Raw genomic sequence first — 19,501 nt, forward strand, 5'->3', positions numbered from 1 at the left:
GCGAGGATTCCTTAGCTAAGAAAACCATGCATAATTCATGAGGTCACCATATGTCCACAAGTGACTTGAATATGCATATGCATGTCACTAACAGTGGTTAAATGCCTTTACTGCAGCCACTCACTCAGACCATAAGGTTGCGAGTTCAATACCAGAAAAAGGGCTCATGCTTGACTCAGGCTTGCATCCTTCCAAGGTCTCTAAAATGAGTACCCAGCTTGTTGGGGGCAATTAGCATACAGTTGTAAACCACTTAGACACTGCTAGTCGATAGGAAGTGGTATATAAAGCTATTTGTTTGTTTTTTGTTACTTTTCTGGACTACAACTTCCAGATTCCCCCAACCAGCATGACCAATGGTTTGGGAGAATCTGGAAGTTGTAAAAAAAAGTAACTTTTCCAAATTTTCATGAGAATGCACATTTTTTATCAGCATTGGAAGAATAATGATACTAATAACTGCCATCCGCCAGCCTGAGAGGGAGTTTACCAGGCAGTCCAACTCCATCAGGGCCAGCCTGGAAGAAGGAAGAGCCCTCCCTCCAATCCATCTGCCTTGGTCCAGGCCTCAGAAGGAGAGAAGAACCACTGGACCTCATCCTCTTTCCCTCCATCATTCCCTTCTCCTTTTGTCTCATGTCTTTTAGATTGTAAGCCTGAGGGCAGGGAACTGTCTGATTAAAAACAATAATTGTAAGCTGCCCTGAGAGCCATTAGGGCTGAAGGGTGGGATATAAATACCTAAATAAATAAATAAATAAATAAATAAAAGAATACTGTAATTCTGGTGGGAATTTCATGACTGGATGGGCAGCGGGTCCACCATATGTTGTGTGAAGGTAACATAAAAGCACCAAGTATCAGTGGTCTCAACAGCTAGTTAAAAGAATTTAAGTACATGACCCAGAAAAATCAAAATATGGAAAATTTGTTACACTGGACCAGTGTTTGAAAATCAAAATACTTATTATATTCATTACATGAGACAACAAATGCATTCTATTCATGAAAATAATAAATGAAAGACAAGGAATAGACACTTTGGAAAATGCTTTACTTAAAAATAATAGTATAAAATGAGACAGAATGTACCCACATGTATCAAAATTGTCTTTGAGCACACATACTTTGAAATGTATTCATTTAATATGATATTATCAGAATTACTTTTTCAAGATGCCCTTTAGTATAGAAGAGCTTTCCCTTAATACATGATTTAAAACTGAGCAAAAAGAACAATAAAAAAATTCTTTCTCCCATTGCTTATTTATTCAAATAATGCAACTTGTCTTCAAAGAAGAATAATGTAACTTATCTTCAGAAAAGGAGGTATCATTGTTTTATTTTCTTTGTACACTGTATGCCAAAGTATGGTGAACGGCATCTACACACATCTGGAGCAATACATTTGCCTCCATGTTGGCAAGGCAGCCTACATAAAGCTAAGAGAGGGAAATCAATTACACAATGCAGCCTCCATATTATTAAACTATATTACACACAGAAAAATTTGAAGACCACAGTTATACCTAAACAAGAGTATAAAAACAGTATCTCAGAATCCCATAGCACAGTCTTCATGTCTGACATATATTTTCAGAAGACACAAGTTCTAAACAGTGCAAATCAATTAGAATTTTAAAATAATTTGACGAACGACCACTTTTTGGTTTCTAAGAAGTCAACATTTAAAAAGTGTGTACCTTTCTGTCCTCTGCCTATCTTATTCATTTTAAGCATTGTCCCAAGAACTTTTTCTGGCATGATCCCTCTGACATGCTAAACAGGAGAACTGCAAAATGTGTACAACTGGTGATAAGATTTACACAGGATGTTATAATTTGAAGTATTTGGGAAATGAATGATTCATAGAGAAGAAAAAATGACAATAATGGATTCTCAGACATTTGAACTGTATCTTAATTTAGAATCCACCAGGGACCCAGGCAAATTTGGCTCTAGGCAGATGCATCCATGATAGTCACTTGTGTCTTTCAACTGAATAAGACTGCTGTTAGATATTCTCTTAACCATTTGTACTTGGATCTCATAGCTCAGTCTGGTGATCAAACTCACTTGACTCCTATCATTTCTTTGAGGGTTTTGACCCACCATGTGCAAACCATTACATTAAGAGGCTTGCTTGTCTCTTACTTTTGGACACAATAGCTATGGAGATGTCATGAGGGAGGAAAGAGTCTTTTTCAAAAGTGCTGATGAACTGATGAAAAGTGCACAATGGAAAAGTCCAACCTTGTACTAAGTCAGACCACTGATCCCTCTAGGCCAGTATTGTCCATTCTGACTGGTTGCAATTTGCCATGGTTTCAGGCAGGATTGTTTCCAACCCCTGACATTCTGGTGTGTTCGATCCAAAGGCTAATCAGGGCCAATCCTACTTAGTTTCTGAAATCAGGTGAGATCAGGTATTGTCAGTGTGTAAGAGCAGTGTATTTGCTAATGAAATCCATGACGTCATTATAGTGGCAAAATTCTGTTTGCAATGTCACTTTCAATTATTTTATTTTAACTTTCCTCACTGGTACCAGCATCTATGTGGCCAGTAATTGACACGCATCCTTAAAAATGTAAAGTTGGATGCAAGTTTCATATAATATGATACATATGACACCTAGAATATATGACAATAAATGGAGGACACAATCTTCCTGTTGCTCAAAAATAATAATAATAATAATAATACATCTGTCACAGTACAGCCTCTTTGTTCATTTCAGCTGGGCTTGCTCAAGGAGTCAAGAAGGCAGTCCAGCTCCACACTGCCCTAAAACTCTCCTCCTTTTTTGTGTAGATCTTTCACAAGGCAATCAGAACTGGGAGATGTTACATTTCTGGACTGCACTTCCAAGGATCTCCTAGTCAGCGTAGCAAACAGCTATGCAGTGAAGAATTCTGGAAATTTTAGCCAAAAAAGTAACTTTTCTAACCTTTGTTACAATTTGAAAGGAAGCTTCAGCAATTATCATCAGTACCACCCATAACTATCTAAATTTACTAGATCCTCTTGAACATGTTGATAACTCATAAAATATTCCCAACTTAAATAAATATCTTAATACATAAATGAGAGGCTATACACATAAAGATAGGAGAGTACAAAAAACATAAATGCAGTCAGTACACAGATGTTTCATTTGTAACCAGTAGGTGTTGAAGAACATGAGTGCTTCCAGACAGATGGTTTCTGGCATTAACTAATCAAAAAAACTTTGCTTGGTTATGGCATCTTTTGCTTTTGTTATGGACTCCTGGTGGAATCCTGTGAATAGGTCAAGTCAATAAAAGGCTTCTCTGGAAGCACCCTGTGTGTCAGTGAAAAAGGCCCTGGAACTGCCAAAAGTGTAACTCACCTAAATGACATGCTCCACCAATCCATCCAGTTGCACAGCTGCAGATTCCAGGAGCTACGCAAATGCCTCCATTCCGACATCCCTGGGAACAAACCGCTGCACCAAAAGGGCAAGAAAAACAAGGTATTCTTTCCAACATCTTTCTGTATTTTGAAGAACATTTTTTAAAGTTCAATTTTTTAAAAATCTTCTCTGAACAAATCTTGCTCAGAAAAAAACCTGTTTTACGTTTGCCTTAGGGTCAGCATTAAGTCAGAAACCACCTGAAAGCACACAATAAGCTATGATCTTGGCCCCAGTTTTTAAAAAGCTGCTACTGGTGTGAGTGAAGACTTTCTAAATGCCTCATTGCAGAGGGGAAATGAAATTTTTCAAGTGGGCAATTTTGCAGCACTAGGGATGGGAGGATTAACTTTTCTCTCCACAGCGTAACCCCAGTGGACTACAAAGAAGCTTTTTAAAATGTTATTGCAGCATAGGAGACAGAAGGGAAAATCTGTTAAATCTGGTCTCTGAGCTGAGATAAGGCATTTTGATTGTGATGGCTTGTAAGTTGAATGGGTCCTGCAGAACAGAGCTTCCCCCAACCCTGCCTGAGAAGAAGGGAGGGTTCCAAATGCAATCTGTAAATAGCCAAAGAGTCTTTACCTTCTTGACATTGTGATCCTGTCCAACCTGAAGCACAAAGGCACTTTACCATCCCATTAACAGAGATGCATTCCCCACCATTTTGGCATCCTCCTTCGCAGCTTACTGGAAGGAAACAGCACAGACAAAACAGGCTAAGAGTTGTACTTTACAAAAATGTTTCATTCTAAATATCTTTCCTCTTTTAAGCTATAATTCTAAGATAGACCCAAGTCATTTAGACAAAAATGTACCCTTCATTCATTTTTATTACATATGGAGAATGTTTCTACTCTATCTTTCTGCCCCACTATAACCTATTTAAGGAGATTGACAGCTGATCTGTAAACAATTCCACAAACTAAGCACATAAAAATGTATGAATAACATCCATACATATATTATATATACCTGCATTTGGTAAAACCCACATCAGCCCAGTGGAAGTTCTGGAATTTTGTTCTCCTCCCTCCCACTACAGCCTTCCACACCACCATAGGCTTTCCAGTAATGAAAAAGAGGACAGGGCTCTTGTGCCTTTAACAAGTGCACAGAAGAGGAATTTCAGCATCTGTCACTTGTCATGCAAGCACCACCTGTGGAAATTCCCTCTTCTGCACAATCATTACTGATTGAACTATAAAAATACAGGCCCTGTCAAGTTTTTCTCCAAAAAAAAACTTAAACTGTGGAACGACCTGTTTGAAGAGATTCAGCAACTGAATACAATGTCCAAATTTAAAACAGCACTGTAGACTAATCTCTTCCAGCAGACCTATCAAAATAATTTTTAAAATTGTAACTTTTTCATGATGAAATTTAAATGTAGATTGTTTTAATACAGATGTGTCTTGTTTCTTTTAAACTGATGTATGTTTTAACTGAAATTGTGTTCTTAATTGACCCATATTTGTTGGTCTGTTGTTGTTCCCCGCCTCAATCCATGAAGAGTGGCAAATAAAAAATAATGTTGTTGGTACTGTTACTCAAAAAACATCTCCTGAATGTTACCCAGCCTCCAGGATGTACAGTATCCTTATAGAAAGACAAGTGACAGCAATGGGAAATGGGGGTTGCTTCCTCCCTGTTCCACTGGACTGTGCCATTTTGTCAGCAGAGGTCTGTTGTTTGATCTTATCAACAATACGAACAAAGCAGAAGATGGGCTGATCAAATTTAAAGAAAACAAAGGCACAAAGCCAAAGAATATTCACAAACTTTCAATCAAAAGGTCTTTAGCCTGGAATGAAATGCCATCAGGGAAAAACCAAACCTATCTATCAAGGTAGGAATTCCAAGCCAGGGCACAGCAAAAGGAAAGGCACTATTTCACGTTCCATCAAGCGTCACATCAGCTGTTGGTAGAACATGCAACCAGATGTCTTCCAATAAAGCCAGGAAATTGACAGATTCACAAAGCAAAAGGCAGTGCTTGGAAGTAATGAATAACAAATAATAACATTACCTGTTTATTTTACTGTTTGGCATAATGAGGTCTCAATGAGATTCTCTTTGCAAAACAATTGCTGGTAACACAATTTACTTGTTATTCCTAAAATGACGTTAATTGAGGGGTTGGTTATGGGGATTTAGGGACTTTTTCTATTTTTTAGGTGAGAATGTAAATAAACACATAACTCTAGGATTAATGGCCAACACATTGCTTTGAAAAAGTAATGAATGATATTAATAAATGGTTTTTTTTTCAAAAACAGTACTCCAGGTTCTTGGCTCATGCTAGATTAATACAGTGCTCCTGTGTTATACATGGCCGTGCTATACACGGCTTTGAGCTTACGCACTCAAGCAAGGGGCAGCGCATCCCAATCAGATGAATGGGGCGCGCGCCTATGGCGTGCATGCACCGCACACACACGAGCCCCATTCAAGTGAATGGGGCTCCAGCATATGCGGAATTCGCCTTACACGGGGTGTGTGTGTGTCCGTAACGGATCCGCCGCATAAGGCAAGGGTCCACTGTAGTAAATTGTATTATGACCAGAACAGATGGCCCATTAAAGATGCCTTCTGGGCATCTTGGGAGCATGGCATTTACAAACTGCACTTGCCAATAATGCCTGGAAACCACCTGGCTGCCCAGACGTGGGCAGCTTCAAGACGCTTTGGTGGCATAGTGTTTACATGCCACATGATGCTGGATCACCTTGAAGCCAACCTGGGATTGTGGCAGGGCTAGGAAAGCTGGCTCCTATTTCCCTCCTATTTAGGACAGGTTCAAGGGGGATTGGGGGTTTGCTGCCACCCCTGTCCATCTTTGATGGGGGAAGCTTCAAACCACCCCTTCTTGCCAGTCTGTTCTGGCCCACAGTTAGATTGACAGGACTGTTGAAAGTGAATGCTGTGAGCAATACTGTACAGTGGACCCTTGTTATACGCTGGGGTTTGGTTCCAAGATCCCCCGTGTATAACAAAATCCGTGTATGCTCAAGTCCCATTAAATATAATGACATAGCAAAATGGTGTCCCTAATAAAAAATGGAACATCAAGGTAAATTTATACTTTTTTGGAACATTTTCAAACCGTGTATGCTTGAATCCGTGTATAAAAAATCCGTGTATAGGAAGGGCCGACTGGATGTAGAAAAGTCCACAAATTAGCTCTTTATGGTGAATTTTAGTCTACCATAAACTGTATTTCCCCGACAATAATTTGCAAATTGCCTAAGATAAACCTACCTTTATGACAATATCTTCCTCCATAGCCAGGTTGGCATCTACATTTTCCAGGTCTGAGACATTTCCCACCATTTTTACATTTTGGATAACAAGTTGCTATGAATCAAAAAAAAGACAAAGAAAATAGGATGAGATGATCTGAGGTTGGAGTAGAGTCAACTGCAAAGAATCCTCTTGCTTTGACAAGCTTACCAGTGAATGCATACAGCTGCCTGTACTCAGTAGATTGGATTGTACTTCATATGATTCATGAGGTACACTCAATAATGGCAAATATAATCAGCTAATTTGGTTTGTGAAATGATTATAATGGAGATAGAATTTTCTTATCGCATAAATACAGAGCATGAAGTGGCTAGGGAAAGGCTTATCAATCGATAGCAACTACCACAACTGATTATATTCACCAGCTGTGACTATAACTCTCAAGTTTAAAAAAAAATGAAATAAGCTTTCAAATGCGCTTTGAAAAGAAATCAGCAACAGGAAGTCATTGAGCCAAATATAGCAACTGTTGGATAAAATCTGGCCCTTCAGATGCAAACCTAAAAGTAGATTTCATCGTATACATGGGCAAATTTAATAGAAGAGGAAGTGGTATTCAAGTAAAAGTTAACATGTATTTCTCTTTATGTTGAGCATCTTCTGCCTGAAAATGGTTTTGTAATTTGGGTAACACTCAATTTTTTTATTATATTTATTGAATTTTAATGCATTATATAAAATAATTGACATAAAAGTACAATAAAGTGGCAAGGGAGAAAAGAGGGGGGGAAACTATGTTTTACATTCTATGTGCATATATACATCAGTTTCCAATTTGCATTATTTCTCTGTCTTCTTACCGTACAAGAATCACCTTTAGGATCATTCCCCTTTAACAGTAATTAATACTATATCTACTCATTCACAGGGTTCATCTCTACATTATATTCTTATCACTCTACTAGTACCAAATTTTCACAACCTTTTCCCATTCATTTTCATATTCTTGGTTTGTTTTACCTGCAGTATACATTGTCAATTTGTCCATTATTGTCAACTCATGTAATTTTAATTTCCATTCTGCTATACTAGGTATTACTTTTGATTTCCAGTGTTTGGCATATACCATATGTGCCACAGAAATCATATATAAGATTACGCTAATCTGATTATAAATCAGTTTGACTTGTATCACGTCTGCAATGTTTAATAGGAACAACTCTGGAAGTAAGGGGATATTTATTTTTAAGATTTCTTGCATTATTTTGTGTATGTTTTTTCAGTATTTTTGTATCTCTTCACATTGCCACCATACGTGGTACATAGTTCCAATTTTCCCTTTACATTTCCAGCAATAGCCGTCTGTTTTTTCCTTTTTGATAGTCTTGAGGGAGTTAGATACCATCTGTGTAGAATTTTTAAATAATTTTCTTTTATTGTATTTCACTTGGTGAATTTCTGATTATTTTTCCATGAATTTTCCCACATTGTTATGGGTACTGATCTGCCTATATTTTGCATCCATTTTTATCATGGTATCTTTGATGGTTTCTTCTTTTGTTTCAATATCCAAAAGTACTTTATAGGTTTTCTTTATGAATCCTTTTACACCTCCTATTAGAATTTTATCAAACTCTTTCCTTTCTCTGTCTATTCCTTCCTTTTTCACATCATTATTAAACTCTTCTTTTAATTGGAGATAATGTAGCCAGTTAATTGATATCCCTTCCTGCTCTAGGTAACACTCAATTTGATAATTTGCTTTCTGAGATGTTTCTGGTTAAAAAGGGGGCCAAGATTCTATGTCATGGCCCACCTTTCGTAACTTTACAAATCTGTAGTTATTGAGGAAATGCAACAAAACCCTGTTAATGAATTGAGCAGATACATATCAGGGCATTGTCAAGAGTGTTTCAAAGTACACTGGATGCTCCTGATGAACATCATATATTTCTGCTGCACATTTTGGACACTCCTATTGCACTCCACACCCAGTATCCAGATGTGCACTGAGAATCCTTCAGTGTGCTTCAGTGCCCCATTGCACACTGGAGCCATGGCACACCAGTCACTCCACTAGCTACCATTACACAAAGGATACTTGTACACTGTATTATCACAGCAGCCCTCAGGTGAATACGGACATTGCAAAACTACTCAATTCTGTTTCACGCACATGTAAGCCCACTTACAAAGATGTATATCCCATTCAGAATTCCCACCATTTTCATTATTTCCAGTTAACAACTACCTTGCAAAAATGTATGTTTTATTCATGTTTAATCCTAGTACTGCTTTGGATAATATAAGATTAGTAGGTAAATTTTAGCAATGGTCAGGAGTACACCTACACAGCTAATGCTATGCAGAGTTTAACCATTTTGGTAAATACTGGATTTGGCTATAAAGGCCCAAGATTTAGTTACAACCCACCAGATCTAGATTACTGTAACATGATCTGAAGATGGGAAACCTCTGCTGTGTCTAACATACTGCAGCAACTTCTCAACACCATTTTGATATAAAGAGCAAGTGATTCTTCTACTTCCAGCACTTTCATCACCTACCGGCCTGTTTCAAAGCACAAATCAAGGTATTGCTTATGACCTATAAAACTTTATATGACTTAAGACTATTTGAAAGTTCTTCTGTATATGCCTATCTGGGTTTTAAAGTCTTTAGGAGAGGGGTTTTTCAGTGCTCTTATCACTGGAGGCACATTTGAGAGGAATGCAAGAGAAGGCCTTCTCAGGCTTTGGAACTCCCTGCCAAGTGATCTCCATCTTTACTGTCTTTCTTCCAGCAAGCAAAGACAGTTTTAGCCAAGCTTCAGGCTGTTAAGCTGGGCTGTTAAGCTGAACTAGATTTTAACTGGTGGACAGAGTTTGTTCCTTTTAAAACTGTTCTGGGTTTTAACTGTTGCCTTTTAACCAATGTTTTAATGATGTTACTTTTTCTTTACACATTATTACTGCCAACCACTTTGAGCACCATATTCAGTTAAAAGGTGATATAAAAGAAGGAAAGATCTGAAATAGACAAGAATGGCCCTAAAGCTTTCCTTGGAAGTATTCCCCAGGTTTTCAGACAGCCTGGTTATAAACAACAGCTCTGGCTGCAGCTATGAATTCATCCGACCTCCATCTTTATATCTTGGGATATTTTTGATTTATGATTTGAAGCCATGTGGGACCACAACTACATATATGAAAATCATTCTACAGTTAAAACAGTTTGTGCCCTAAAACTGAAAAGTATTTTGTCATTTCTCTCTTTACTAGTAACTTCTTAGTTTTCACCCACATTATGGGTTTAGAGTGAAAACATGCTGAGAAGACAGTCTTCCTCATGGATTCTAAGGGATCCTTTGTGAGTGACAGCTAAAAGTGCCTCCATAACAGGCAAATAAACAGCTGGAAAATTGCACATTTCGGAGTACATCTACTGTGATGATTTCATGCAAACATATTATCTGACAAATTTCGCTGGTTCTTGGCTCATAAATCATTCATGAGCCAATCCTAGTTTCTATGTATTTGCTATCTGCACACAATGTTCAATAGGACACTTGCAGATTTTCTTCTGGACTTTTTAGGGACTATGCTGAGATTCAGGAGATCGTCGGCAATTTGCTCTCAGCATTCCATAATGCGTAGCGATGGTTCTGCTCTCTGAACACACAAATGAAATGTTTGAAATGGCAGAAGGGAAAACCCATTTAACAAGATGAGCATTGCCAAAAAAATAATAATGAATGGCAAACAGTAAGGGCTTATCACATGAAGAGCAAGCATTCCTCAGAAACTCTGATGTGAACAAGACTTATTTGAAAGACAGGGGCGGGGGAGCAAAATGAAATGAAGCCCATAAACATTTCAGTTTATTGGAACAAATGCTATCCATAAATAATGGGCACAGTGGCATAAGCCTTCTGCCATTTACCATTTCCCCCATGCCACCAATTGCAAGGTATATTTTTAAACAATTATTAAATATTGAAACCTGCTTTTAAAAGGTTTCAGTATACCTTGCATTAACTTTTTTTAAAAACAACAACGATGTTTACTCTCAGATCTGTGTCTGTGGGACTGCAGCCTTATTCTTATTTTGCTACCTTGCTACAATAATAATCTTAATTTTTTTCTACTATAGGCCGCCCTTTTCATATGCATGTATTCATCTACAATTCTCTGTAATTTTTAATGTTCTGTGTCTTTTAAAGATAAACTCCAAATCATCTAAGACTATATACACCACAGAACTCCACAGATCTTTGAAAATCACGTGGAAGATGTGTGTCTGGTTACAGATACACAGCCAAACACTTCTCAGATACTTCTACATGGCCTTCAGAGCACACAGAAGATTTATGGTCAAGGGTTTTGGTTGTTGGGTGCGGAAAGAAGAAATTTTTGACCTCTGCAAATACAAAAATAAGATATAATAGTGCATATGTCACTAACAGGATGCCAGTGAAGTATATAATTCTGCTTTGGATTGGTGTTAATTTCTGGGAACTTGATTTTTTCTTTTCTCCCAGCAGCTGCTTTTGGCTTCTGTGCCTGATTTTTATTATTTTTAGTGAACCATTTTTATAATAATAAATAATAATAAACTTTTTATTTATATGCCGCCCTTCCTTCGATCAGGGCGGCTTACAACATGTTAAAATACAACAAATTAAAATACACACTAAAAAATACACATAAACCAACACTAAAAAAGCCCCATAGCCCAACCTCTTGGCCACGAAAGAGGAGGGAGGCCCACAGGATATTTATTCGGGGAATGCCTGTTGGAATAGGAAGGTTTTAAGGTCCTTCCTAAATTGGGCCAGGGTAGTAGACGAGCGGAGCTCTGTGGGCAGCGCATTCCAAAGGGCTGGGGCAGCTATGGAGAACGTCCTCCGAGAAGTGGAGGTTAACCTAGCCCCAGGCACCTTCAGTAGCTGCTGCCCAGTCGTTCTGAGGGTGCGAGGCGGAATGTACGAGGAGAGGCGGTCCTTTAGGTATCCTGGGCCCAAGCCATTTAGGGCTTTATAGGTAATTACCAACACCTTATATTGAGCTCGGAAGCGAATGGGCAGCCAATGGAGATCTTTTAAAACCGGTGTTATATGGCTGGTCCTGGGAGCACCAGTGACCAGCCGGGCTGCCATGTTCTGCACCGTTTGCAGCTTCCGAGTTTGGTATAAGGGTTGCCCCATGTAGAGTGCATTGCAGAAATCCAATCTTGAAGTTACCAGAGCATGTACAACAGTTTCTAGGTCCCTCTGGGCCAGGTATGGGCGCAGCTGGCGAATCAGCCGAAGCTGATAACAGGTGCTCTTGACCGTTGCATTCACCTGAGCAGTCAGGTGAAGCGACGAGTCAAGAAGCACCCCCAGACTGCGCACGGAGTCCTTCACAGGGAGCGTGACCCCGTTCAGGACAGGTGGAACCACCTCCATTCCTGGACCAGGAGAACCTATCACTAGTACCTCCGTTTTCTCTGGATTCAGCTTGAGTCGGTTTTCCCTCATCCAGCCCATTACTGACTCTAGACAGGCCACGAGAGGAGAGACGCCATCCCCAGTCACTGCATCAGTCGGAGACATAGAGAAAATGATTTGGGTATCATCAGCATACTGATAAACCCGCGCCCCATGTCTCCGGATGATCTGTCCCAGCGGTTTCATGTAAATGTTAAATAGCATGGGAGACAGAATGGCCCCTTGAGGGACCCCGGTTTTAAGGGGCCTCTCATCGGAACACACGTCTCCCAGCTGCACCATCTGGGACCTCCCAGAGAGGTAGGACCGGAACCACTGGAGCGCAGTGCCCCCGATTCCCACCTCTGCCAGGCGCCCCAGAAGGATACCATGGTCTATGGTATCGAAAGCCGCTGAGATGTCCAAAAGCACCAACAGGGACACGCTTCCCCTGTCGATGCTCAGACGGAGATCATCGACCAAGGCGACCATGGCCGTCTCAACCCTGTAACCCACCCGGAAGCCAGTTTGAAATGGGTCTAGATAATCCGTTTCATCCAATTGTGAATTTCTCCTACTGCTTTGAAAATGTTACTTAAAACCCTGACTGCAATGGAAACTCAACCATTCAACATGAGGCAACCATCTCAGGCCATGAACACTCTCTCTGTGTGTGTGTGTGTGTGTGTGTGCTGTTGCTAACTGTGGTCAGTTCTGACTTATGGCAACCCTATGTCTGGCAGACCTCCAAGTTTCCCTATTCCCCACAGCCCTCCTCAGGTCGTGCAGACCGTGGGCCGTGGCTTCCTTAATTGAGTCTATCTGTCTGTAATGTAGTCTTCCTCTTTTCTTTCTGCCTTCTACCTTACCAAGCATTGTTGTCTTTTCCAGTGAGTCATGTCTTCTCGTGATATGGCCAAAGCACAACAGCCTCAGTTTAGACATCTTGGCTTCTTGGGAGAGTTCAGGCTTAATTTGCTGTAGGACCCACTTGTCTTTTTAGCAGTCCGCAATGTCCGTAGAACTGTTCTCCAGCACCACATTTCAAAGGAGTTGATTTTCTTCCAATCAGCTTTCTTCACTGTCCAGCTTTCACAACATTCATAGAAATGGGAAATACGATGGCACAGACCGTCTTAACTTTGTTATTCAGTTATATATCTTTACACTTCAGGACCTTCTCTAGTTCTTTCATGGCTGCCCTTTCCATTCCTACCACATTATCGCACTACACTCTTATAGCGCTGCTATCCCACTTTCACTGCTTTGGCTGCCTCCTGTTGCATTCTGAGTTTTGTAGTTCAGTGAGGCTTAAGAGCTCTCCTTAAACTGCAAATCCCAGAATGCAACAGGAGGCAGTAAGAGCAGTTAAAGTGGAATAGCAATAGTATAAGTGTGAAGTGTGGTAATCTACCAAGGGCCAAAACAGATGGCCCTAGAGGGGCAGCATCACACAACTGCACGCTGCAGCCCCAATCCGGCATTTTTCCAGCACAAAAAGAAGCAGCAAAATGCCTCTCCTTTTTGTGACCCTCTTGCTGCCACTGTGGCTCTTCTCCCTTCCTGCGGTATGCAGTGTCTAATTGCTGTGCCACAGGAGCATTCCACTGGGCAGGTGGGCGGCATGACTCCAGCTCTTACTACTGATCTGCTTTCTCCCTTAGGCTTCTTCTGATTTCTTGACTGTGGTCTCTAGACTGAGCTAAGGTATGGTAAATCTTTTAAACATTTCATTGTCTTCATTGTCTACCTTAAAATTATGTAAATCAGATGATGATAGATAGATAGATAGATAGATAGATAGATAGATAGATAGATAGATACCGTATAGTAGTGTTTCCCAAACTTTGGTCTTCCAGATGTTTTGGACTTCACCTTCCAGAATTCTTGACTGCTGGCTAAGTTCTCTAGGGTGTCTGATAGCTGAACTCCAAAAGATCTGGAGGACCAAAGTTGGGGAATCATTGCTGTATAGGAAGAAACAGATGCTCTAGAAGGATTTTCTGCTGAGATAACAAAATAAATGTGACTGGCTTTAGATACAACTGGAGGGTGTATTTGTCACTGCTCTACCTCAGTCAGCAAAATGATGACATTTTTCCAGCCCTCCACAGCTCCTGGAGGTTTTTGTGTGGAAAGCTCACCCCACTCACCTATGTCTTCTCCTTTCTCTCCATGTTTTTCTGCTCCTTTTGACTGCAGGCTAAGTTCAACTGTGACGGCTTATCCTTCAGAATCCTCAAAAGTATAGACCAGTTTTCTTTTTCTATGAGACATAGGATTCCTTTTTAAACAGCAAGGGCTTCCTGCATAGTTTGACAGCCTCCAAGTATCCAGAGACCAATTTTTTGTTCCCTTCCATGCCTATTCCGGTACTTAGGGCATGCTAACTTACCCATGTTAATACAGTGGGCCCTTGGTATCCCCTGGGATTTGGTTCCAGGGCCTCTCAGGGATACCAAAATCTGTGGATGCTCAAGTCCCATTAAACAGAATGGCATAATAAAATGGTGTCTCTTATATAAAATGGCAAAAATAAGGTTTGCTTTTTGGAATCTATATCTTTCAAATATATGTTCAAGTTGTGGGTGGCTGAATCTGTGGATATGAAGGGCAGACTATACTTCCAAGCTTACCCAAATCCGTGGATGCTCAAATCCCATTGAATACAATGGCAGCGTGAAATGGTGTTCCCTTATATAAAATGGCAAAATCAAGGGTTGCTCTGTGGATGGTTAAATCTGTGGATAAAGAATCCATGAATATGGAGGGCCAACTGTAATAGACTCTGGGTAAAATAAGCCTGACTCTCTGAAGAATGATACCTAATTCAATTATGCAACTAGAAATTGCTCATATTTAATTTCACTCTTGCGATAATCCTTATAAGTCTCATCCTCCACAGATTCAACTATGCCTGATTAGCTGTTATAATTTCCTTGTATTATAATGTCTGAAGCAGCATCCCCATCCAGTAGGACACACTCCATATTAAAGAGGGCAGTAATGCATTCTAAAGAGGGTAGAGTAGTGTAGTGGTTTGAGCATTGGACTATGATTCTGAAGACCAGAGTTCAAATCTCAAGTTTGCCATGGAAACCTACTGGTTAACCTTGGGCAAGTTATGCTCTCTCAGCCTCAGAGGATGGCAACAGCAAACCCCCTCTGAAGATACTTGCCAAAAAAGAAACAAACCCACATGGTAGTTTCACTTTAGGGTTGCTGTAAGCCGAAAAGACTTGAAGGCACACAACAATAACAATGCACTTTCATAACAGGTTTTAAAGACTGCTTTATTCCAATGAGATTTACAAAAAAAGTCGAACCTCTGATGGTGTGTTAAGTTTCCTATTGCTATTTGCTTTTATTATGATGTTCCTCTTGCTTTTTATTCTGTTCCATCATTAAGGTTGTTTTTCAATCTCTTGTGGTTTATAATTCTAATTTCTAAGCAATCTTGGCTTTGGTTTTATTCATAGAAAGGTGAAGTATGAATGTCAAAATTAAAACAGACATAGGCATTATGCAGGGATATAGCTACAGGTATAAGCAAAATGGGGGCATTGCTCCTTCAAATAAGAATTCTGCCCCCAGAAATGAAATTGCCAAATCTCTAGTATTGCCATAACATAAAACTTCAGCTGAGCAATACTATTTAGAAATAAAGTTTAGGCATCCAAAGAAATGGGGCAGGCAAAATTACATAGAGAATGTAAACACAGCAGATATAAGAGTTGTAGGTGTAAACAATTTTCAATGTCTCACTCTCAACAGTGCTAGAAATTTAAGGAGTGAAGCAAATTTTCATTAAAAAGGGCAGCATTTTTATCGAGGGGAGGCCCTCATTTTGTCTCCATCCCTCCATAGCTTCACATCTGGCATTAGGGTATCCCAGGCAAAATATCAAAATGCTCCCCTCAGATCTTGAAGCCTTGGAGCAGGGCAGGCTTTATGCATCTGCTTTACTTCTACTCCTGTGGATATCTCTCCTTAGGATGTAGCCCCACACTGCAGAAATAAAGCAGTTTGATACCACTTTAACTACCATGACTCTATCCTACAAAGTCCTGTGATCTGTAGTCTGGTGAGGTATCCAGTCTGGTCTGTCAGAGAGCTCTGGGTCCTCATCAAATTACAAATCCTAGGATTCTGTAAAATAGAGTCACAAGAGTTAAAGTGGTGTCAGATTGTTTTAATCCTTTGTGCTTCATTGTGAGTCCCATCTTCTAGCTGTCTGTTGCATTCCTCACCTACCCACTCCAAATAGTTTGGGGTTATGAAGGCTGAAGGGACTGGGAATCACTGTGGAAGAACCAAAACACATGCAGAGAGCCAGAGGTACATAAAGTCTTTGTTTTCATTTAACTTTGACTTATGGGTATCCTACTTATGCAGACATAATGTGATTTGACACCACTTTAATTGCCATGGCTTCATTCCACAGAATCCTGGAACGTTTAGTTTTGCGAGGCACCAGCACTTTTTAGCAGAGGAGGGCTAAAGACCTTGCAGAACTACCAATGCCAGGATCCATAGGATGAACTCCAGCACATAAAGTGGTGTTAAACCGCATCTTTTCTGGACCCTGAGAGACCTCCAAGAGCCCTGGTTACCATTTCCCCTACTCAGGCCTTGCAGACTCAGGCCTGTGGCTTCCTTGACTGAACCAATCCACCTGTAATGTGCTTTTCCTCATTTCCTAGCATCTTCCACTTTACTGAGCATTCTCATTTCCCCCCTCAATTACTTGTGTCTCATGATATAAAGTTGTTTACCTACTGAAGACAAGCAACATATTTATAAACACAGGACAGGTGCTTGTTCGTTATCCCCATGACAAAAGAAAATAAAGCAAAACCTTGGCAAAGGTACATCGTTGGACTATATCTCCCTGGCCCCTCCAGCCAATGGTTATGCTGTTGAGCGGATTCTGGGCATCGCAATCCACCAAAGCTCTAGCAGAACCCTTGTACTCACTGATCAGAAGAGAGAAAGTCCAAACACATATACATCATGTGCCTTACTCTGTACATTCTGGGGAATCCTGGGAATGGTAGCCCCCTAAAAAGTCATTTACTCAAGTGTGGGAACCATTTCCATAAACCATCTAAGCATCCTGCCGCATTGGGTGCCCCAAACTGGCTAAATTTCTTTAGAGATATTTTAATGGTGTAATGTTGTTGTTTTACACTGTGTGCAGGTTGGCAGGTTTTTGTTCCTTTTTTCCTTATTTTATCTGACCCTTGCTAAGTAAAGCACTGTGCAAACTTTGCAGCGCTCTGAAAATAAATGTGAATAATAATAATAATAACAACAATAACAATTTGGAAATTCTGGGAACGGTGGTTCCAAGAAGAAGAGAAAGAGAAAAAGAAAACAGTTTCCTCGAGTTTGGGAACCATTGTCATATATACCACCTAAGCAACCGCAACTGGGACCCCCAACTTGGCCAAGCTCCCTTTTTTGGGGGGGGGACAACGACTCCCAGAATTCCTCATGCAGCTAGGGAATTCTGGGAACAGTGGTCCTCCTTTATAATGTATAAATTGTAATAATTAAATGTAATAATAAATATAAATAATAATTATAAATAAATATAAATAAATAAAATAATAATAAAATTGTAATAAATAAATATAAATGATAAATATAAATATAAACATAAATAAAAACTGTAATAGATGTAAATGAAAATAAATATAAATAAATAAATTGTAATAAATAAATATAAATATTAATAATAAATATAAATATAAATAAATTGTAATAAATTGTAATAAATAATAATAATAATAAATTGTAATAAATAAATAATAAGTATAATAAATATGCGATAAATATAAATACACATAAATAAAACTGTAATAAATATAAATAATAAATGTAAATATAAATAAATATAAATAAATTATAATATAAAATATAAATAAATTGTAATAAATAAATGTAATAATAATAATAATAATAAAAAATTGTAATAAATAAATAAATAATATAAATATTAATAAATAATTTCAATAAATAATTTCACTAAATAAATAAATAGTAATCAATAGCCCTTCCCTGAGTCAGGCGCTTCCCCTCCAGCTGCCTGCCTTCCTTCCTTCCTTCCTTTCCTTCCTTCCTTCCTTCCTTCCTTCCTTCCTTCCTTCCCTGCCTGCCTGGCTGTCTGGGTGGCCCTTCTTCTTCTCCTTCTCCTTTCCCTCTGAGGGAAGGGGCTGATAATTCTACCCACCAGACTGGCACCGCTCGCCCTCGTAGCCCTTGGCGCAGAAGCAGGTGCCGTTGCGGATGCAGAGGCCTCCATGGCGGCAAGGCGGGCTGCAGAGGGCGCCCGGGTCGAAGACGAAAGGCACGGCCAGGCCCCGAGAGGCCTTGGAACCAGGAGCAGGGCCTCCCGCCGCCATGGCCATCGCCAGAGTCGCCAAGAGGAAGAGAAGGGCCGCCATGGCTCCCCTCATGGCGCCTTCCCTCCTCACACAGACAGACACACAGCCCTGCCCTCCTTCTCCCTCTCCCCTCAGCCTCCGTCTCCCTCAATGCCTTCCCAGCAGCACGCCCTCCCTCTGGCTCCTTCTTCTCCTTCCCACCCCCCTCCTCTCTGCCATATTTATTTCATTTCCCCCTCAGTTCTTTCTTTTCTTTTTTGGCGCCACGTTGGCTTCTACTATTTTGCCTCGCATTTATCACTCACTCCACCCAATAAATGCATCTGAGGAAGTAGGCTGGCGTCTATGAAAGATCATGGCTGCCAACTCCTTTCTTTCTGTTAGTCTCAAAGGCGCTACAAGATCCCTCTATATTATTATTATTATCATCATCATTATTATTATATTCAGCTGCATCTGAGGAAGTAGACTGAAGCCTATGAAAAGCTCATGGCTGCCAACTTCTTTCTTTCAGTGTGTCTCAAAGGTGCTACAACAAGAAGACCTTTGCGTACTGGTGTTGGACTGGGATATTGGTGGCCATGGGCAAGTCGCACTCTCTCAGCCTCAAACCCCTTCTGGAGGAAGTCATCTAGAAAACCTGCCTCATGATAGGTTCACCTTAAGGTCACCAGAAGCCAGCCAAAGAAGACTTTGAAGGCACACAACAACAACAAGGACATTGGGTGACCTTGGGCAAGTTACACTCTCTCAGCCTCAGAAGGTGGCCATGGCAATGGCAAACCTCCTCTGAAGGAACTTGCCAAGAAAACTGGCCCCATGATAGGTTCGCCTTAAGGTTGCCAGAAGCCAGAGAAAAAGACTTTGAAGGCACACAACAACAGCAAAGACATTGGAAGCCAGCCCCATTGGGTGACCTTAAGTCACACTCTCTCAGCCTCAGTGGCATGTTACTATTAAAC

General features: G+C 40.1%; 1 protein-coding gene across 1 annotated transcript; it reads right to left on the minus strand.

The window, feature by feature from the left end:
• Window positions 1-1,174: 1,174 nt before the first annotated feature.
• On the minus strand, window positions 1,175-18,603 carry LOC149309852 (uncharacterized). Its single transcript, XM_089531372.1, has 5 exons — window positions 18,386-18,603; window positions 6,696-6,791; window positions 4,020-4,124; window positions 3,372-3,467; window positions 1,175-1,442 (listed from the first exon to the last, which is right to left on the minus strand). The coding sequence occupies exons 1-5, from the start codon at window positions 18,597-18,599 to the stop codon at window positions 1,333-1,335; spliced, it is 621 nt and encodes a 206-aa protein (XP_089387498.1). The 5' UTR covers window positions 18,600-18,603; the 3' UTR covers window positions 1,175-1,332.
• Between the last annotated feature and the right edge of the window lie 898 nt (window positions 18,604-19,501).

The sequence above is a fragment of the Sceloporus occidentalis genome, unplaced genomic scaffold (genome assembly GCF_023333645.1).
Source record: "Sceloporus occidentalis isolate IW3139 unplaced genomic scaffold, rSceOcc1.0.p SCAF_7, whole genome shotgun sequence".
Taxonomy (NCBI): domain Eukaryota; kingdom Metazoa; phylum Chordata; class Lepidosauria; order Squamata; family Phrynosomatidae; genus Sceloporus; species Sceloporus occidentalis.